This window comes from Zosterops lateralis (assembly GCF_965231275.1).
Source record: "Zosterops lateralis genome assembly, chromosome: 35".
Taxonomy (NCBI): domain Eukaryota; kingdom Metazoa; phylum Chordata; class Aves; order Passeriformes; family Zosteropidae; genus Zosterops; species Zosterops lateralis.
Window position 1 is genome coordinate 1,417,334 of NC_139795.1, and position 21,449 is coordinate 1,438,782.

At 50.3% G+C, this 21,449-nt stretch overlaps 2 protein-coding genes and 1 long non-coding RNA gene across 13 annotated transcripts; 1 reads left to right on the forward strand and 2 right to left on the reverse strand.

Annotated features, from left to right (window-relative positions):
• Positions 1–6: 6 nt before the first annotated feature.
• LOC310921624 (uncharacterized protein) lies at positions 7–1,703 on the reverse strand. Its single transcript, XM_083881805.1, has 2 exons — positions 1,488–1,703; positions 7–728 (listed from the first exon to the last, which is right to left on the reverse strand). Exons 1-2 carry the CDS (start codon positions 1,563–1,565, stop codon positions 45–47), a joined length of 762 nt encoding a protein of 253 aa, XP_083737931.1. The 5' UTR covers positions 1,566–1,703; the 3' UTR covers positions 7–44.
• Positions 1,704–4,076: 2,373 nt separating this feature from the next.
• On the forward strand, positions 4,077–18,580 carry SLC39A7 (solute carrier family 39 member 7; the record flags this gene model as incomplete). 11 transcript variants are annotated; one of them, XM_083881662.1, is made up of 12 exons in its annotated part: positions 4,077–4,133; positions 5,916–6,082; positions 7,840–8,008; positions 8,913–8,951; positions 9,058–9,096; positions 9,553–9,591; positions 10,607–10,636; positions 10,999–11,028; positions 12,183–12,284; positions 14,322–14,447; positions 15,560–15,756; positions 18,329–18,580. In XM_083881662.1, the coding sequence occupies exons 2-12, from the start codon at positions 5,939–5,941 to the stop codon at positions 18,578–18,580; spliced, it is 1,167 nt and encodes a 388-aa protein (XP_083737788.1). In that variant the 5' UTR covers positions 4,077–4,133; positions 5,916–5,938. The 11 variants fall into 11 exon arrangements, with proteins under 11 accessions (XP_083737788.1, XP_083737785.1, XP_083737789.1 ...); XM_083881659.1 differs by having other exon boundaries at positions 4,118–4,206; XM_083881663.1 differs by lacking the exon at positions 9,553–9,591 and adding an exon at positions 9,955–9,984 and having other exon boundaries at positions 4,118–4,206.
• Positions 18,581–18,619: 39 nt separating this feature from the next.
• Positions 18,620–19,341, reverse strand: LOC310921519. Its single transcript, XR_014592152.1, has 2 exons — positions 19,301–19,341; positions 18,620–19,236 (listed from the first exon to the last, which is right to left on the reverse strand). It is a non-coding gene; the product is annotated as an uncharacterized lncRNA (long non-coding RNA).
• Between the last annotated feature and the right edge of the window lie 2,108 nt (positions 19,342–21,449).

Here is a 21,449-nt window from a genome sequence, read left to right on the forward strand (position 1 = left end):
GTCCCCAGTGACATCACCACCCTGATGACATCACAGCGGTGACGTCACTGTCCCCCCCAGCAGCCTCGGGATGTCCCCCTTGGCTCTGTGACACTACTCAGCCACTCTGGGGCCACAGGGAGGAGCCGCTCGATGTCCTCGAGTCTCCTCTGCAGGCGACTCGTGTCCGGGCGGGGACTGTCCCCCCACAGCTGCTGGAACTCGGTCACCGCGGCCACCAGGAACTCGATGTCACCAGGGGACGCCCTCTGTGCCCCCTCCCGGGTGGCCCTGGCACGGAACCACCTTTCCAGGTCCTCGGGGGACACCTGGGCTGCCCCACAGGTGTAGACCAAGCGCCCCACGAGCTCCTGGGCCTCGCTCCACCCCTGTCCCCACCCTGTGGCCGTCCCCACCGGGCCGTCCTGGTCCCTGAAGGGGGTGAACATCACCTGGGCCGCAGAGCACACCTGGGCCCAGCTCCCCGAGAGCCCCGAGAGTGACTCCAGCCAAGGTGTGACCTCACGTGTCACCTGGGCCCAGGTGACACTCGGGGTGGCCTGGAGAGCGGCCACGGCCTGGCCCAGGGAGGTGGCAGTCTGGTGGAGGCTCAGGGTGTTCTGCAGGATCTGGGTGAATCCCAACAGGTGACGGTGCAGGGATGAGGGACACTCGTCCCTGTGTGGCCCGGTGACAATGGCTGACAGATTGTCCATGACGTTCACCACGGTCATCAGCACATCCAGCACCTGGGGAGGGGACAGGGCAGGTGGCACTTGTGTCCTCCCCGGGGTCCCCTTTGTCCCCTCCCTGCAGGGCTCAGCTGTCCCCTGGGTCCCTTTGTCACCTCCTTGCCCCGTCTGCCGCCCCCCCACGCTGTGTCCCTTGTCACCAAACCCCTGCAGGAGCCCCCAATCCCCACCTGAGACCCCCAAACCCCACCTGGGACCCTCAAACTCCACCTGAGACCCCAAACCCCACCTGGGACCCCCAAACCCCCCAGGGCCCTCCAAATGCCACGTCAGAACCTCCCAAACCCCACCCGGAATCCCCCAAAGTCCACCTGGAACCCTCAAACTCCACCTGCAACTCCCCCAAACCCCACCCAGGAGCCCCCAAACCCCCACAAGGCCCTCTAAACCCCAAATGATCCCCCTAAACCACACCTAGGACCCTCAAACGCCTGCGAGACACTCCAAACCCCACCTGGGACCCCCCAAACCCCACCCAGGACCCTCCAAACCCCACCCAAACTCTACCTACGACTCCTTAAACCCCATCTCGGAACCCTCCAATCCCCCTCAGGAGCTCCCAAACCCTTCCAGGACCCCTTAAACTCCACCTGGGACCCCCCAAACCCCACAGAACCCTCCAAACCCTACCTGGGACCCTTAAACCCCACCCAGGACCCCTTAAACTCCACCTGGGACCCCCCAAACCCCATAGGAACCTCCAAACCCCCCCCCCCCCCCCCCCCCCCCGCCTCCTCATCCCCACCGTGGCCTCACCTTCGCCAAGGGCGGGACTTTTTCATATTCTCGGGCCCCGCCAGGGAAGTCCCCGGGCCGCTCCGGGAGGGCGGACATGGTCGGTGGGAGCTCGGAGGGGACACGGGCGGCAGGAGAAGGAGCCCGGAGCGGGATTCGCGGAGAGAGAGAGAGAAAAAGGAAACGAACGGCGCCGAGTTCCGGAGCCGCAAAGATGGCGGCGCCGCCCTGAGGGGGTTTCCCGCCCTGAGGGGAAGGACACGCCCACATGGGCGGGGCCAGAGGGGCGTCACCGCCGGGGACGGGGCGGGGCTTCCGGTGTCCCCACAGTGTCCCCTCCCGTGTTTTGGGGGGTCCCAGGTGGGTTTTTGGGGTCCCAGATGGGGTTGGAAGGGTCTGAAGTAGATTTAGGGGCTCCTGGGGTAATTTTGGGGGGGTCCCAAGTGGGGTTTGGGGGGTCCTGAGGAGGTTTTGGGGGGTCCCAGGTGGGGTTTGGAAGTTCCACCTGGGAGCCCCCAAACCCCTCCTGGGACCCCCAAATCCTCCCTGGGACCCCCCAAATCTCCTTTTAGAGCCCCCAAACTCCACCTGGGACCCCTAAGTCCCACATGGGACCCCCAAACCCTCCCCAGAACCCCCCAAACCCCTCCAGGACCCCCCCAAATCCCACCTGGGACCCCCCAAACCCCACCTGGGACCCCCCAAACACCCCCCAGACCCTTCCAACCGCACTTGGGATCCCCCAAACTTGTCTTTCCACATCTCAGGATCCAACCAAAGTTCTCTGTGAAATTCTCTCCAAATTCCCTTAAAATCCCAGCAAAATCCCCTCAAAAATCCACCCTAACCCCCCCCTAAAATCCTCCTCAAATTCACTCAATAATTCCCTTAAAATTCCACCAAACTCGCGTCACAGTTCCCTTAAAATCCACCCAAAATTCCCCCTAAAATCCACCCCAAATCTCCTCAAAATTCCCTAAAAATCCACCAAAATCCATTTAAAATCCACCCAAAATTTCCCCCTTAAATCCTCCCCAAATTCCCTCAGAAATTCCAGCAAAATCCCATCACAATTCCTTCAAATCCACCTGAAATTTCCCCTAATATCCATCCCAAATTCCCTCAAAAATTCGCTTAAAATTCCACCAAAACCCTCCTCAAAACCCACTTAAAATTCTACCAAGAGCCCCTTAAAATCCTCCCCAAATCCTCTCAAAATCCCCTCAGAATTCCACGAAAATTCACTCAAAATTCCACCCAAAACCCCCCCTAAAATCCTCATCAAAATCCCCCCCAAATTCCCTTAAAATTCTACCCAAATCCCCTCAAAATCTCCTTAAAATCCACAGGAATTTCCCCCTAAAATCCATCCCAAATTCCCTCAAAAATTCCCTTAAAATTCCACCAAAATCCTGCTCAAAACCCACTTAAAATTCCACCAAAAGCCCCTTAAAGTCCACCCCAAATCCTCTCAAAATCCCCTCAGAATTCCACGAAAAACCCCTCAAAATTCCACCCAACTCCCCTTAAAATCCACCCAAAATTCCCCCTAAACTTCTCCCCAATTTCCCTCAAAAATTCCCTTAAAATTCCACCAAAATCTCCTTAAAATCCACCCAAAAATCCCCTCAAAATTCCACCAAAATCTCCTTAAAATCCACCCAAAAATTCCCCCTAAAATCCACCCCAAAATCTCCTCAAAATTCCCTAAAAATCCACCAAAATCCCCTCAAAATCCACCCCAAATTCCCTCAAAAATTCCCTTAAAATTCCACCAAACTCACCTCACGGTTGCCCAGGTGAGTTTTGGGGGTCCCAGGTGGGGTTTGGGCGGGATTTTGGGGAGATTTTGGGGGTCCCTTGGCAAAATTTTGGGCTTCTGAGGGGATTTTGGGAGATCCTGAGGGAGAATTGGGTTTTTTGGGGGGATTTTGGGGCATCCTGAGGAAAAACTTTGGGGGGCTGAGGGGATTTTGAGGGGCCCTGAGGGAGAATTGGGGGTTTTTGGGGGGATTTTGGGGAATCCTGAGGGAAAATTTGGGGTCCTGAGGGGATTTTGAAGGGTCTTGAGGGAGAATTGGGGTTTTTTGGGGGGATTTTGGTGAGTCCTGAGGGAAAATTTGGCTCCTAAGGGGATTTTGGGGGATCCTGAGGGAAAACCTGGGCTCCTGAGGAGATTTGGGAGATCCCGAGGGAGAATTGGGGTTTGGGGGGGTGGATTTGGAGGAGTCCTGAGGGAAATATGGGTATTTTGGGGAGATTTTTAGGGAGACCCCAAATCCCCTCAACCCCCCCTCAGGCCCCGCCCCCGATTTTCCCGCCCTTTTTTCCTCCCCACCAAATCTCGCGAGATTTCGATCGAAGCCGCGCCGCCATCTTTACTCCGGGCGGATTTTGCCCTTCGGCCGCGCCCTCACGTCCCGCGGCGGGGGAAAATCTCGCGAGATTTCGGGCGAAGCCGCCCCGCCATCTTTACCCTGGGCGGGTTTTGCCCTTCGGCCGCGCCCTCACTTCCCGCGGCGGGGGGAAATCTCGCGAGATTTCGATCGAAGCCACGCCGCCATCTTTACTCCGGGCGGATTTTGCCCTTCGGCCGCGCCCTCACTTCCCGCGGCGGGGGGGAAATCTCGCGAGATTTCGCGGTGCCACGTTCCCGGGCTTTTGGAGGTAGCGGGGGACGCCCCCCCCACCCCCACACAGATTTTGGGGCGATTTCGGGGGTTTTTGGGGGGTCCTGGAGGTGGGTGAGGGTCTGGGAAGGGTCAGAGAAAGGATTTGGGAGGAGTGTTGGGGAGACGAGGTGGGGGGGTTCTGAGGGGCTTCTTGAGAGGGATTTTGGGGGTTCTGAGGGGGCTCGGGGGATCCTGAGGGGATTAGGGATATCTGAGGAGTTTAGGGGGATCTTGAGGGGGTTTGGGGAAATCCTGAGGAGATTTAGGGAGTCCTGAAAGGGCTCTGAGGGGGTTGGGGGATCCTGAGGGGTTTGGGGGGATTCTGAGGGGATTTGGGAGTCCTGAGGGGAATCCTGAAGGGTTTTAGGAAAACCTGAGGTATTTGGGCGGACTCTGAGGGGATTTGGGGGATCCTGAGGGGTTTTGGGGGGATTCTGAGGGGATTTGGGAGTCCTGAGGGGAATCCTGAAGGGTTTTAGGAAAACCTGAGGTATTTGGGCGGACTCTGAGGGGATTTGGGGGATCCTGAGGGGTTTTGGGGGTTTTTGAGGAGATTTTGGGGAACTTTGAGGGAGTTTTGGAGTCCTGAGGGGTTTTTTTTGTTTGTTTTTTGGTTTTTTTGAGGACATTTGGGGGTCCTGAGGGTGCTCTGAGGGTGGTTGGGGAATTCTGAGGGATTTTGGGGGTCCTGAGGGGTTTTGGGGCGTCCTGAGGGTTTTTGGGAGATCCTGATGGGTTTTGGGGGATCCTGAGGGGTTTGGGGGGGTTTTGAGGAGATTTGGGTGACTTTGAGGGAGTTTTGGAGTCTTGAGGGTTTTTGGGGTAATTTTGAGGAGATTTGGGGGGTCCTGAGGGGGCTCTGAGGGGATTTGGGGGTCCTGAGGGGTTTGGGGGCACTTTGAGGGGATTTGGGGGTCCTGAAGGGTTTTGGGGGGATCCTGAGGGGATTTGGGGGTCCTGAGGGGTTTTGGGGGATTCTGAGGGGATTTGGGGGGTCCTGAGGGGGCTCTATGGGGATTTGTGAATCCTGAGAGGTTTTGGGGAAATCCTGTGGGGATTTGGGGGTCCTGAGGGGGCTTTGAGGGGGATCCTGAGGGAATTTGGGGGTCCTGAGGGGGCTTTGAGTGGGATCCTGAAGGGTTTTAGGGGATCCTGAGGGATTTTGGGGGATCCTGAGGGGTTTTGGGGGTTTTTTTTGAGGAGATTTGGGGGGTCCTGAGGGGTTTTGGGGGATCCTGAAGGGTTTTGGGGGATCCTGAGGGGGTTTTGGGGAGGCTCTGAGAGGATTTGGAGGGATTTTGGGGGATTCCTGAGGGGTTTTGGGGTGACCCTGAGGCGATTTGAGGGGTCCTGAGGGAATTTTGGGGGACTCTGAGGGGATTTTGGGGGATCCTGAGAGGATTTTGAAGGATCTTGTGGGTATTTGGGGGGTTCCTGAGGGGTTTTGGGGGACTCTGAGGGTTTTTTGGGGTTCCTGAGGGTTTTTTTTTTGAGGATCTTTCAGGGATTTGTTGAATCCTGAGGGGTTTTGTTGAATCTTGAGGGGGTTTGGGGGTTCCTGAGGGTTTTTTGGGGGGTTCCTGAGGAGATTTGGGGGGATTTTGGTGTTCTTGGGGGGATTTTGAGGTTCCTGAGGGTTTTTTGGGGGGACTCTGAGGGGATTTTGGGGAATCCTGAGGGGATTTTGGGGGGATTTTTTGATTCCTGAGTTGTTTTTTTTTCCGGAAATTTTCGGAAAACACTGAAAGAGGTTTTAAATCCTAATTTTCCCTTCCAGGACCCCCCCCAGATTTGCCCCCCATGGGGCTCCCCCTCCTCATCCTGACCCTGGTGCTGCTGGGGCTGGGGGAGGGACACCAGGACCCCCCTCCAGCCTCAGGGACCCCCCAAAACCTCCATGGACACCCCAAAACCCGCCCCGACACCGCCCAGGTGTGGCTGCAGGTGAGACACCCCAAAACGGCCTGAAAATGCTCCAAAATAGCCTGAAATCCCCCCCAAAAATAGCCTAAAATCACCCTGAAAAATGCCCTGAAATCCCCCCCAAAAATACCCTAGAATCATCCTGAAAAATGCCCCAAAATGCCCAAAAATCACCTCAAAAAGTGCCCCAAAATATGCTAAATTTTCACCTGAAAAGTGCCCCAAAATATGGTAAATTTTCACCTGAAAAATGCCCCAAAATACCCTAAAATCTTACCCTAAAAATATCCTAAAATAGCTTAAAATCACTCCCCAAAATGCCCCAAAATATGGTAAAATTCTGCTCCAAAAATGCTCCAAAAACCACTTAAAATCACCCCAAAAATGTCCTAAAATACCCTAAAATCACCCCCAAAAAAGCCCCAAAATATGGTAAAATCTCATCTCAAAAATACCCCAAAATACCCTTAAATCACCCCCCCAAAAATCCCCAAAATACTTGAATAATAAATTCTAAAAATGCCCTAAAAACACCCAAAAATACCTTAAAATCACCCTCAAAAATACCCCAAAATTACCTTAAAAATAATTCTAAAAACACCCAAAATGCCCTAAAATTTTCCCACAAAAATACCCCAAACTACCCCAAAATCCCCATTTTCCCTCCTAAATCCCCATTTTTCCCTCCAAATCCCCATTTTTCCCTCCCAAATTCCCATTTCCCTCCAAATCCCCATTTTTCCCTCCTAAATCCCCATTTTCCTTCCTAAGTCCTCATTTTTTCACCCCCAAATCCTCATTTTTTCACCCCCAAACTCCGTTTTTCCCCCCAAACCCCTCATTTTTCCCCTGAATTTTCCTTAAATCCCAGATTTTCACCCCAAATCCCCATTTTAACCCCCCAAATCTCCTTTTTTCCCTCCCAAATCCTCATTTTTTCACCCCCAAACTCCCCGTTTTTTCCCCTAAATCCCCATTTTTCACCCCAAACCCTTCTGGCAACCCCCAAAACTCCTTTGGGACCCCCCAAATCCCCTTTTTGTGCCCCCAAACCTCCATTTCTGACCCCAAACCCCCATTTTACCCCCCAAAACCCCATTTTCCCCCCTCAAATCCCCATTTTTCCCTCCCAAATCCTCATTTTTTCCCCCCCAAACTCCCCGTTTTTTCCCCCAAACCTGTTGTTTTTTTGCCCCAAACCCCTCCTAAGACCCTCCAATTTTCCCTAAATCCCATTTTTTTGCCCCAGACGATGGGGGCAGCCCTGGGGGTGTCCCTGGCCCCACACCTGGTGCTGTTCCTGCCCCTGGCTGACTCGGGGTCCCCCCAAATCCCTTCTGGGACCCCCAAAATCCCCTTTGAGACCCCCAAATCCCCTTTGGGACCCCCTAAATCTCCTTTGGGACCCCCAAAATCTCCTTTGTGACCCCACAAATGCCCTTTGGGACCCCTCATAGCCCCCCCAAACCCCTTTGAGACTCCCCCAAATCCCTTTTGAGACCCCCTAAATCCCCTTTGGGATCCCCAAAATCCCTTTTGAGACCCTCCAAACCCTCCTGGGACCCCAAAATCCCCTCTGGGACTCCCCAAATCCCCTCTGGGACCCCCAAACCCCATTTTTACCCCCCAAATCCCCATTTTACCCCCTCAAATCCCCATTTTTCCCTCCCAAAATCTCATTTTTTCACCCCCGAACTCCCCGTTTTTTCCCCCAAACCCCTCCTAAGACCCCCCAATTTTCCCCAAATCCCCATTTCTGACCCCAAATCTGTCCCCAGACGATGGGGGCAGCCCTGGGGGTGTCCCTGGCCCCACACCTGGTGCTGTTCCTGGTCCCGGCCGACTCGGGGTCCCCTCGGCGTCGGGGGCTGCTGCGGCTCCTGCTGAGCTTCGCTGCCGGGGGGCTGCTGGGGGACGCCTTCCTGCACCTCATCCCACACGCCCTGGGTCAGTGACACCACGGGGACACCTTGGGGACACTTGGGGACAAGTTTGGGAGAGTTTGGGGCAGTTTTGGGGGAGTTTGGGGCAGTTTTGGCGCAATTTTGAGGAGTTTTGGGGTGGTTTTGGGAGAGTTCAGGGCAGTTCTGGGGTAGTTTTTGGGGGGGTTGGGATGATTTAGGGAGGTCTGCGGAGGCTTTAGGGGGTTTGGGGACACTGGGACACCTTGGGGACAATTTTGGGACAGTTTTGAGGTGTTTTGGGGCAATTTTGGGAGAGTTCAGGGCGGTTTTGGGGTGATTTTTGGGCAATTCTCTGATGATTTTGGGGATCTGGGGCAGTTTTAGGAGGGTTGGGGACACTGGAACACCTTGGAGACACTTTGAGACAATTTGGAGCAGTTTTGGGGCAGTGTGGAACAATTTGGGGGTGGTTTGGGGCGGTTTTAGGGGGCCTTGGGGACACTGGGACACCTTGGGGACACTTGGGGACAATTTTGGGGCAGTTTGGGACAATTTTGGGACAATTTTGAGCTGTTTTGGGGCGGTTTTGGGGGAGTTCGCGCCATTTTCTGGGCTGTTTTTGGAGGTCTGGGGCTGTTTTCGGGGGCTTGGGGACACTTTTGGGGACACTAGGACACCTTGGGGACAGTTTGGGGACAATTTTGGGGCAGTTTTGAGGAAATTTGGGGCGGTTTTAGGGCAACTTTGAGGGAGTTCGTGGCATTTTTGGGGCTGTTTTCGGAGGTTTTGGGGTGGTTTTAAGGGGCTTGGGGACACTTTGGGGACATTGGGACACCTTGGGGACACTTTGGGACAGTTTTGGGACAATTTGGGGACAATTTTGGGGCTGTTTGGGGCAGTTTTAGGGGATTTGGGGACACTTTTGTGACTTTTTTTTGTCCCCACAGCTCCCCACGAGCACCACGATGGCCACGGCCACTCCCACGGTGAGACCTTGGGGACATTTTGGGGACATTTTGGGATAATTTGGGGACATTTTGAGACATTGTGGGGACATTTTGGGGCAGTTTTTGAGGTGTTTTGTCCCCACAGCCCCCCACGAGCACCACATGGGCCACGGCCACTCCCACGGTGAGACCTTGGGGACACTTTGGGGACATTTTGGGGACACTGGGACAAGTTGGGGACACTTTGGGGGGATTGGGGACACTTTGGGGACATTTTGGGATAATTTGGGGCAGTTTTGGGGTGGTTTTTGTGGGTTTGGGGCACTTTTAGAGGATTTGGGACGGTTTTGGGGTGGTTTTAGGAGATTTTGGGGGCATTTTTAGGGGCTTTAGGGACACTGGGACACCTTGGGGACAGTTTTGGGACATTTTGGGGCATTTTTGGGAGAGTTTGGGGCAGATTTGAGGTGTTTTGAGGCAGTTTTAGGAGGTTTAGAGACACTTTGGGGACACTGGGACACCTTGGGGATAGTTGGGGACACTTTGGGGACACTTTGGGGACACTTTGGGGACATTTTGGGGGGATTTGGGACAATTTGGGACATTTTGGGGCAGTTTTTGAGGTGTTTTGTCCCCACAGCCCCCCATGAGCACCACATGGGCCACGGCCACTCCCACGGTGAGACCTTGGGGACACTTTGGGGACACTTTGGGGACACTGGGACAAGTTGGGGACACTTTGGGGGGGTTTTGGGACATTTTCTGGTCATTTTGGGAGCATTTGGGGCATTTTTGGGGTTGTTTTAGAGGATTTGGGGGCATTTTTAGGGGCTTTGGGGACCCTGGGACACCTTGGGGACACCTTGGGGACACTTTGGGGTCATTTTGGGATCATTTGGGGCATTTTTGGGGTGACTTTTGGGGGTTTGGGACATTTTTAGAGGGTTTGGGGTGGTTTTAGGGGGTTTGGGGACACTGGGGACACCTTGGGGACAATTTTGGGGCAATTTTGGGACACTTTGTGACCTTTTTGTCCCCACAGCTCCTCACGAGGGTCACGGCCACTCCCACGGTGAGACCTTGGGGACACTTTGGGGACATTTTGGGGACAATTTTGGGACATTTTGGGATCATTTGGGGCATTTTTGGGGTGGTTTTAGAGGATTTGGGGGCATTTTTAGGGGCTTTGGGGACACTGGGACACCTTGGGGACACTTTGGGGACAATTTGGGAGCATTGGGGACATTTTGGGGTCATTTTGGGAGCATTTGGGGCATTTTTGGGGTGATTTTTGGGGGTTTGGGGACATTTTTAGTGGATTTGGGGTGGTTTTAAGGGGTTTGGGGACACTGGGACAAGTTGGGGACACTTTGGGGGGTTTGGGGACATTTTTTGGGTCATTTTGGGATCATTTGGGGCATTTTTGGGGTGGTTTTAGAGGATTTGGGGGCATTTTTAGGGGCTTTAGGGACACTGGGACACCTTGGGGACACTTTGGGGACAATTTGGGGGCATTTGTGACATTTTGGGGTCATTTTGGGATCATTTGGGGCATTTTTGGGGTGATTTTCGTGCGTTTTGGGACATTTTTAGAGGGTTTGGGGTGGTTTTAGGGGGTTTGGGGACACTGGGACACCTTGGGGACAATTTTGGGACAATTTTGGGACACTTTGTGACCTTTTTGTCCCCCACAGCTCCTCACGATGGTCACGGCCACTCCCACGGTGAGACCTTGGGGACACTTTGGGGACACTTTGAGGACACTGGGACAAGTTGGGGACACTTTGGGGGGTTTGGGGACATTTTTTGGGTCATTTTGGAATCATTTGGGGCATTTTTGGGGTGGTTTTAGAGGATTTGGGGCAGTTTTAGGGGCTTTGGGGACACTGGGACACCTTGGGGACACTTTGGGGACATTTTGGGGTCATTTTGGGAGCGTTTGGGGCATTTTTGGGGTGATTTTTGTGGGTTTGAGACATTTTTAGAGGGTTTGGGGTGGTTTTAGGGGGTTTGGGGACACTGGGGACACCTTGGGGACAATTTTGGGGCAATTTTGGGACACTTTGTGACCTTTTTGTCCCCACAGCTCCTCACGAGGGTCACGGCCACTCCCACGGTGAGACCTTGGGGACACTTGGGGACACTTTGGGGACACTGGGACAAGTTGGGGACACTTTGGGGGGATTGGGGACAATTTGGGGACATTTTGGGATCATTTGGGCCATTTTTGGGGTGGTTTTAGAGGATTTGGGGGCATTTTTAGGGGCTTTGGGGACACTGGGACACCTTGGGGACACTTTGGGGACAATTTGGGAGCATTGGGGACATTTTGGGGTCATTTTGGGATCATTTGGGGCATTTTTGGGGTGATTTTTGTGGGTTTGGGGACATTTTTAGTGGATTTGGGGTGGTTTTAAGGGGTTTGGGGACACTGGGGACACTTTGGGGACACTGGAGACACCTTGGGGACAATTTTGGGACACTTTGTGACTTTTTTTCCCCACAGGTGCCCACGATGGTCACGGCCACTCCCACGGTGAGACCTTGGGGACACTTTGGGGACATTTTGGGAACATTTTGGGGACACTGGGAGGGTTGGAGACACTCTGGGGACATTTTGGGGTCACTTAGTGACATTTTGGGGCCATTTTGGGGCCATTTGGTGGCATTTTTGGCCATTTTTTGCCCCATTTTTTCCCATTTTTGCCCCATTTTTTAACATTTTTGACCCTTCTGGTGCCATTTTTAACACATTTTTCCCCATTCTGAGCCCGTTTTTTGCCATTTTGGTTCCATTTTTACCCATTTTTGACCTATTTTTGCCCATTTTTTTCCCATTTTTTACCCTTCTGAGCCCATTTTTTAACCATTTTTAATAATTTTTTCCCATTTTTTCACTTTTTTGACCCATTTTTCCCTTGCAGGTCCAGGAGGTGTTTTTGCCCATTTTTGACCCATTTTTGCCCACTTTTTAACCAATTTTTCCCCATTTTTTACCATTTTTGTCCCATTTTTTTTCCCCATTTTTTTACTATTTTTCACCATTTTTCCCGTTTTTTCCCTTTTTTGACCCATTTTTCCCTTGCAGAGCCAGGGGGTGTTTTTGCCCATTTTTGACCCATTTTTTCTCATTTTTGACCCATTTTTTCCCATATTTTACCAGTTTTTTACCATTTTTTTACCATTTTTGACCATTCTGGACCCATTTTTAACCATTTTTTATCATTTTTTCCCGTTTTTTCCCTTTTTTGACCCATTTTTCCCCTGCAGGTCCAGCCCTGGCCGTGGGGCTCTGGGTTTTGGCAGGAATTGTGACATTTCTGGGGGTGGAACTCGGGGTCAGACACTGCGGGGGACACGGACACAGCCACGGTGAGGATTTGGGGGGGAAAATGGGGAGTTTGGGAAAAAAATTAAGATTTTTGGTAAAAAAACCTGTGATTTTGGGGGGAAAAATAGGGATTTTGGGCAAAAAAATGGAAATTTTGGGAAAAAAATAAGGATTTTGGGGGGATTTTGGGGAAAAAATGGGGATTATTGGGAAAAAAATGGGGATTTTTGGAAAAAAATGGGATTTTTTGGGGAAAAATTGAGGATTTTGGGGGGAAAAATGTGGATTTTGGGGCAAAAAAACAATGGGGCTTTTTTGGGGGAAAATGGGGGATTGGGGAAAAAATTGGGGATTTTGGCAAAAAATAATGGGGATTTTTGGGGGAAAAAATTGGATTTTTTTGGAAAAAAAAGGGTTTTTGGGAAAAATGGGGATTTTTGGGAAAAAAATGAGATTATTTTTGGGAAAAAAATGGGGATTTTTGCAGAGAAAAAACGGGGATTTTTGGGCAAAAAATGGGATTTTTTTTTTGCAAAAAATAATCGGGATTTTTGGGGAAAAATAATGGGGATTTTTGGGCAAAATCTGGGGATTTTTTTGGGGGAAAAGGGGATTTTTGGGGAAAAAAAAGGGTTTTTTGGGGAAAAAAAAAGGGGATTTTTGGCAAAATTTGGGGGTTTTGGGGGGAAAAAAGAGAATTTTTGGGGGAAAAAGGGGATTTTTGGGCAAAAAATGGGGGTTTTTGGGGAAAAATGGGGATTTTGGGGGGTAAAATGGGGAAGATTTTGGGATTTTGGGGAAGATTTGGGGGGATTTGGGGGGTGAATTTTGGGTGGATTTTGTTTGAATTTTGGGATGAATTTTGGGCGCATTTTGGGATTTTTTTGTTTGAATTTTGGGATGATTTTTGTGTGTATTTTGTGGGGGTTTTTGTGCAAATTTTATGATTTTATGTGAATTCTATAATTTTCCATCAATTTTATGATAAATTTTGGGGGTTTTGGGTACATTTTGTGTGAATTTTGGGATGAATTTTGTGGGTTTTTGAGTGGATTTTGTGTGAATTTTGGGATAATTTTTGGGCATATTTTGTGGGTTTTTTTGTGCAAATTTCACGATTTTATGTAAATTTTATAATTTTATGTAAATTCTACAGTTTTCCACCAATTTTATGACAAATTTTGCTGGTTTTTGGGTACATTTTGGGATGAATTTTGGGATGAATTTTGTGGGGTTTTTGGGTGTATTTTGTGTGAATTTGGGATGTTTTGGGGTGAATTTTGAGATGAATTTTGGGATGAATTTTGTGGGGGGTTTTTTTGGGTACATTTCGTTGCTTTTTGTGTCAATTTTGGGATGAATTTTGGGGTTTTTTGGGTGCATTTTGGGTTTTTTGTGCGAATTTCATTATTTTATCTGAATTCTATAATTTTACACCAATTTTATGATAAATTTTGGTACTTTTTGGGTACATTTTGTGTGAATTTTGGGATGAATTTTAGGTGCATTTTCGGATTTTTTGTTTGAATTTTGGGATGAATTTTGTGGGGGTTTTGGGTGAATTTTAGGATGAATTTTATGTTTTTTTGGGTGGATTTTGGGGTGAATTTTTTTGGTTTTTGGGTGGATTTTGTGTGAATTTTGGGATGATTTTTGGGTGAATTTTGTGGGGTTTTTGGGTGAATTTTGGGTGAATTTTGTGGGGTTTTTGGGTGGATTTTGGGATGAATTTTGGGCGCATTTTGGGATTTTTGGTTTGAATTTTGGGATGAATTTTGTGGGTTTTTTGGGTGGATTTTGTGTGAATTTTCGGATGATTTTTGGGGTTTTTTGGGTGAAATTTGAGATGAATTTTGGGATTAATTTTGTGGGGTTTTTTTGTTTGAATTTTGGGATGAATTTTGGGCGCATTTTGGGATTTTTGGTTTGAATTTTGGGATGAATTTTGTGGGTTTTTTGGGTGCATTTTGTGTGAATTTTGGGATGAATTTTGTGGGGATTTTGGGTGGATTTTGGGTGAATTTTATGATAAATTTTGCTGGTTTTTGGTCACATTTTGATTTTTTTTTCACTGCCAGGCCCCAAAGCCAAGCACAGCTCCAGCGAGGACGAGGCCGACGGCGACACCCGGGGGACAAAGGGGACAAAAGCCACCAAGGCCACCAAGGGCCAGCGCAGGAAGAGCCACAACGGGGACAGGGCAGGTCAGGGGACACTGGGGACATTTGGGGACATTTTTGGGACATTGGGGACACTTCAGGGACATTGGGGGGATTTGGGGACATTTGGGACTTTGGGGACATTTTGGGGACATTGGGGACATTTGGGGACACTGAAAACATTTGGGGACATTGGGGACATTTGGAGGATTTGGGGATTTTGGGGACATTGAGGGGATTTGGGGACTTTCAGGACATTTGGGGACGTTTGGGACTTTGGGGACTTTTGGGACATTTTTGGGGACATTTTGGGGACATTTGGGGACATTTTGGGGACATTTGAGGACATTGGAGGATTGGGGACATTAGGGACATTTGGGCATTTTTGGGATTTGGGGACATTTTGGATATTTAGGGGATTTGGGGACATTCAGGAGATTTTGGGACATTTTGGAGAATTTGGGGACATTTGGGGGTATTGGGGACACTGAGGACATTGGGGGATTTGGGGACTTTGGGGACATTTTTGACATTTGGGGACTTTGGGGACATTTGAGGACATTGAGGGGTTTGGGGACATTGGGGACATTTTGGACATTTGGGGGATTTGGGGACATTTAGGGACATTGGGGACTTTGGGGACATTTGAGGACATTGAGGGGTTTGGGGACATTGGGGACATTTTGGACATTTGGGGGATTTGGGGACATTTAGGGACATTGGGGACTTTGGGGACACTGAAAACATTTGGGGAGTTTTGGGGACATTTGGGACATTTGGAGGATTTGGGACATTTGGGGACATTTTGGGGACATTTAGGACTTTAGGAGGATTTGGGGACATTTTGGACATTCGGAGGCTTTGAGGACATTCGAGGGGTTGGGGACATTGGGGATATTGGGGACTTTGGGGGATTGGGGGCATTGGGGACATTTGGGGACATTTTGAGGGATTTGGGGACATTTTGGACATTTAGGGGATTTGGGGACTTTTGGGACATTTGGAGACATTTTGGGACTTTGGGGACATTTGGAGATCTGGGGACATTTTTGACATTTGGGGAATTTGGGGACATCTGGAGGTTTGGTGATTTTGGGCTAATTTTTGCCATAATTTCAGGCTAATTTTGAACTGATTTTTGATGTTTTTTTACCCAGCCATGGCCGTCTCGGGCTACCTGAACCTGGCCGCCGACGCCGCCCACAATTTCACGGACGGGCTGGCGCTGGGGGCGGCGTTTTGGGGCGGCCCCGCCCGGGGGGCGCTGACGGCGCTGTCGGTGCTGCTGCACGAGCTGCCCCACGAGCTGGGGGACATGGCCCTGCTGCTGCGCGCCGGATGCTCCAAGGGACAGGTGACAGAACCGCTCGTGGAATTCGAGCGAGGGGATAAAAAGGGAAAAATTGGGAAAAAAACGGGAGTGGTGGAGGAGCGACCATAGAGTTGTGAGGCCAGAGCGCCCCCAAGCGGCCGCCGCCTCTATGGTCACTTCCGGTGCCGCCATTTTGGGAGGGCGCCCCTTCCCAGTGCTCCCAGTTAATCCCAGTCCCTCCCAGTCCATCCCAGTCCCTCCCAGTCCCCTCTTTATCCTCATTATCTCACTTCCAGTCCCTCCCAGTTTATCCCAGTTCCCTCTTTACCTCCATTACTTCACTCTCAGTCCATCCCAGTCCATCCCAATCCCTCCCAGTCCTTCCCAATCCCTCCCAATCCCTCCCAGTTCCTCCCAATCCATCCCAATCTATCCCAGTTCCTCCCAGTCCCTCCCAGTGCATGGAATTCCGGCATTTAGGACGGGGGAGAGAAAAAAAAATCGAAATAATTTAAAAAATTGGAAATTCTGGAGGACCAACCATAGAGTTGTGAGGCCAGAACGCCCCCAGCGGCCGCCGCCTCTATGGTCACTTCCGGTGCCGCCATTTTGTGATGGCACAAGACTCTGGGTTGAGGCTGCGCCTTCTCCCAGTGCTCCCAGTTCATCCCAGTTTGTCCCAGTCTTTCCCAGTTCCCTCTTTACCCCCATTATCTCAGTCCCAGTCCATCCCAGTTCCTCCCAGTCCCCTCTTTACTCTCGTTACATCACTCCCAGTCCCTCCCAGTTCCCTCTTTATCCTCATTACCTCACTCCCAGTCTGTCCCAGTCCCCTCCTTACCCCGATTGTCTCATTCCCAATCCCTCCCAGTCCCTCCCAGTCCATTCAATCCATCCCAATCCATCCCAGTTCATCCCAATCCATCCGAATCCCTTCCAGTTCCTCCCAGTCTGTCCCAGTTCCCTCTTTACCTCCATTATCTCAGTCCCAGTGCCTCCCAGTCCCTCTCAGTTCCCTCTTTACCCTCATTACATCACTCCCAGTCCCTCCCAGTCCCCTCTTTACCCCCATTATCCCACTCCCAGTCCCTCCCAGTGCATGGAATTCCAGCATTCGGGGTGGAAAAACCATCAAAACAATTAAAAAATTGGGAGTTTTGGGGGACCAACCATAGAGTTGTGGAGGCCAGATTGTCCCCAAGCGGCCGCCGCCTCTATGGTCACTTCCGGTGCCGCCATTTTGTGATGGCACAAGACTCTGGGCTGACGCCTCACCTTTTCCCAGTCCCTCCCAGTCCCTCTGAATCCATCCCAATCTCTCCCAATCCCCTCCCAGTCCATCCCAATCCCTCCCAATCCCTCCCAGTTCCTCCCAGTCCATCCCAGTCCATCCCAATCCATCCCAGTTCCTCCCAGTCCCTCCCAGTCCCTCCCAGTGCATGGAATTCCGGCATTTAGGACGGGGGAGAGGAAAAAAAAAATCAAAATAATTTAAAAAATGGGAAATTCTGGAGGACCAACCATAGAGCTGTGAGGCCAGAACGCCCCCAGCGGCCGCCGCCTCTATGGTCACTTCCGGTGCCACCATTTTGTGATGGCACAGGACACTGGGGTGAGGCCTCACCTTTTCCCAGTCCCTCCCAGTTCATCCCAGTCCCTCCGAATCCATCCCAATCTCTCCCAATCCCCTCCCAGTCCCTCCCAATCCCTCCCAGTCCATCCCAGTCCCTCCCAGTCCTCTCTTTATCCTTATTATCTCACTTCCAGTCTGTCCCAGTTTATCCCAGTTCCCTCTTTACCTCCATTATTTCACTCTCAGTCCATCCCAGTCCATCCCAATCCTTCCCAATCCATCCCAGTCCCTCCCAGTTCCTCCCAATCCATCCCAGTTCCTCCCAGTCCCTCCCAGTGCATTGAATTCTGGCATTTAGGACGAGGGAGAGAAAAATAAATCAAAATAATTGAAAAATAGGAAATTCTGGAGGACCAACCATAGAGTTGTGAGGCCAGAGCGCCCCCAAGTGGCCACCGCCTCTATGGTCACTTCCGGTGCCGCCATTTTGTGATGGCACAAGACTCTGGGCTGACGCCTCACCTTTTCCCAGTCCCTCCCAGTCCCTCTGAATCCATCCCAATCTCTCCCAATCCCCTCCCAGTCCATCCCAATCCCTCCCAATCCCTCCCAGTTCCTCCCAGTTCCTCCCAGTCCACCCCAGTCCCTCCCAGTCCCCTCTTTATCCTCATTATCTCACTTCCAGTCCCTCCCAGTTTATCCCAGTTCCCTCTTTACCTCCATTATCTCACTCCCAGTCCCTCCCAGTTTATCCCAGTCCCTCCCAATCCCTCCCAGTCCCTCCCAGTCCCTCCCAGTGCATGGAATTCATGGGGAGAGAAAAAAAAAATCAAAATAATTTAAAAAATGGGAAATTCTGGAGGACCAACCATAGAGTTGTGAGGCCAGAGCGCCCCCAGCGGCCGCCGCCTCTATGGTCACTTCCGGTGCCGCCATTTTGTGATGGCGCAAGACTCTGGGTTGAGGCTGCGCCTTCTCCCAGTGCTCCCAGTTCATCCCAGTTTATCCCAGTCCCTCCCAGTCACTCCCACTCTCTTTCAGGCCATGCTGCTGCAGCTCCTGACCGCCGTGGCCGCCGTGGCCGGCGCCGCCTGCTCTTTGTTGGCCGAAGGTTCCGGCGCCGGCGCCGTTTCGGGGATCCTTCCCTTCACCGCCGGAGGTTTCATCTATTTGGGCACCGTGTCTGTCCTTCCCGAAATCCTAAAAAATTCTGGTCCTGGTCAGGCTGTTCTGCAGCTCTTGGCTTTGCTGGCTGGGGTGGGAATGATGCTGCTCATCGCTCATTATGAGTAGGGAGAGAATTTCCTAAAAATTCCCCCTTAAAAATCTGAATTTTCCTCATTTTTTTTTTTTACCCCTCACAAATGTGAGGCATTCCTAAATTAATTCCTCATTTTTAGGACCAAACCTTGATTAAAATCAAAGATTTAGGGGTTTAGAGCACGACCAGAGAGGGGAAAAATTAGAGAATTCCAGGGGAATTTTTGGGGAATTTTGCAGAATGAAATTGAGGAATTTTCGGGGAATTTTGCATGATGAGAGTGGAGAGGTTTTTTTTAATACTAATGATGGCAAATCATGATTAAAAGTGAAGATGAGGACGAGACAAACGCCTGGAATGTTTTGAAGGACGAAAAATTGTGGTGGGAAGTGGAATTTTGGTGTTAAAGGGGGAAAATTGGAAAAAAAGGGAAAAATATTAATAAAAATAAAGTGCTGGAGGACCAACCATAGAGATGAGGGGGTAGAGCGGCCCCTCGAACCTTTGAGGATTTGGGGACATTTTGAGGATTTGGGGACATTTGGGGACATTTTGGTGCTTGGGGACATTTGAGGATTTGGGGGATATTTGAGGACATTAAGGACATTTTGGGATTTTGGGGACATTTGGAGACCTTGGAGGATTTGGGGATTTTGGGATGTTTTGGGATTTGGTGACATTTGGGAACCTTCAAGGATTTGGGGACATTTGAAGATTTGAGGACATTTTGGGGCTTGGGGGCATTTGGGAACCTTTGAGGATTTGGGGACATTTTGAGGATTTGGGGACATTTGGGAACCTTGGAGGATTTGGGGACATTTTAAGCATTTAGGGACATTTGGGGACAATTTCGGATTTTGGGGACATTTGGAGACCTTGGAGGATTTGGGGACATTTTGGGATTTTGGGGAATTTGGGGCCACTTTGGGGCTTGGGGACATTTCAGGACATTGGGGAGATTTGGGGACATTTTGGGGCTTGGGGACATTTGAGGATTTGAGGACATTTTGAGGATTTGGCAACATTTGGGAACCTTTGAAGATTTGGAGACTTTTTGGGGCATTTTGGGGCTTGGGGACATTTGGGGACATTTTGCAGGATTTCAGGCTGGGTTTTGGGGTCATTCTGCAGGATTTGAGGCTGAATTTTTGGGGTCATTTTGCGGGATTTTGGGCTGGATTTGGAGCTGGATTTCGGGGCAATTCCGCTGGATTTGGGGCTGAATTTTGGGGAAATTTTGCAGGATTTTGGGCTGCATTTGGGGCTGAATTTTGGGGTCAATTTGGAAGATTTGTGGCCGGGTTGGGAGCTGGGTTTCGGGGTCATTCTGCAGGAGTTGGGGCTGAATTTATTAGGGGAAAATCCACTGAATTTCAGGGTCATTTTGCAGGATTTTAGGCTGAATTTTGGGGTCATTCTGTGGGATTTTGGGCTGGGTTTCAGGGTCGTTCTCCAGGATTTGGGGTTCAATTTATTTGGGGGAAATTCTGCTGGATTTCAGGCTGGCTTTCAGGGTCATTCTGCAGGATTTGAGGCTGAATTTTGGGGTCATTTTGCAGGATTTTGGGATGGATTTTGGGGTCATTCTGCAGGATTTGAGGCTGAATTTCAGACTGGATTTCAGGGTCATTCTGCAGGATTCAGGACAGGATTTATTTGAGGGAAATTCCATGGATTTCAGGCTGGGTTTTGGGGTCATTCTGCAAGATTTGGGGCTGGATTTGGGGTTGAATTTTGGGGTAATTTTGTGGGCTTTTGAGCTGGATTTGGGGTTGAATTCCAGGGTCATTCTGCAGGATTTGGGGCTGAATTTTTGGGGTCATTCTGCAGGATTTGGGGCTGGATTTGGGGCTGAATTTTGGGGTAATTTTGGAGGATTTTGAGCTGGATTTGGAGTTGAATTTTGGGGTAATTTAGCAGGATTTTGAGGCCAAGTTTGGGACAGAATTTCGGGGTCATTCTGCAGGGTTTGGGGTTGAATTTATTTGGGGAAAATTCCACTGGATTTCAGGCTGGGCTTTGGGGTAATTTTGCAGGATTTCAGGCAGGATTTCAGGCTGAATTTTGGGGTCATTCTGTAGGATTTAAAGCTGAATTTTGGGGTAATTTTGCAGGATTTCAGGCTGCGTTTTGGGGTCATTCAGCAGGATTTTGGGGCCATTTTGCAGGATTTTGGGGCTGGATTTGGGACTGGATTTCAGGGTCATTCTGCAGGATTCAGGATTGAATTTATTTAAGGGATTTTAGGCTGAATTTGGGGGTCATTCTGCAGGGTTCAGGGCTAAATTTATTTGGGGACAATTCCACCCGATTTCAGGGTCATTTTGCAGGATTCGAAGCTGAATTTTGAGGTCATTCTGCAGGATTTCAAGCTGGATTTTGGGGTAATTTTGCAGGATTTTGAAGCTGAATTTCGGGATTATTCTGCGGGATTTCAGGCAGGATTTCAGGCTGATTTTCAGGGTCATTCAGCAAGATTTTGAGCAGGATTTTGGGGTCATTTAGCAGGATTTTGAGGCCAAGTTTGGGACAGAATTTCAGGGTCATTCTGCAGGATTCAGGACAGGATTTATTTGAGGGAAATTCCATGGATTTCAGGCTGGGTTTTGGGGTCATTCTGCAGGATTTGGGGCTGGATTTGGGGCTGAATTTTGGGGTAATTTTGCGGGATTTTGAGCTGGATTTGGGGCTGAATTTTGGGGTAATTTTGCGGGATTTTGAGCTGGATTTGGGGCTGAATTTCGGGATTATTCTGCGGGATTTCAGGCTGGATTTCAGGGTCATTCTGCAGGGTTTGGGGTTCAATTTATTTGGGGAAAATTCCACTGGATTTCGGGGTCATTCTGCAGGATTTAGGGCTAAATTTATTTGGGGACAATTCCACCCGATTTTAGGGTCATT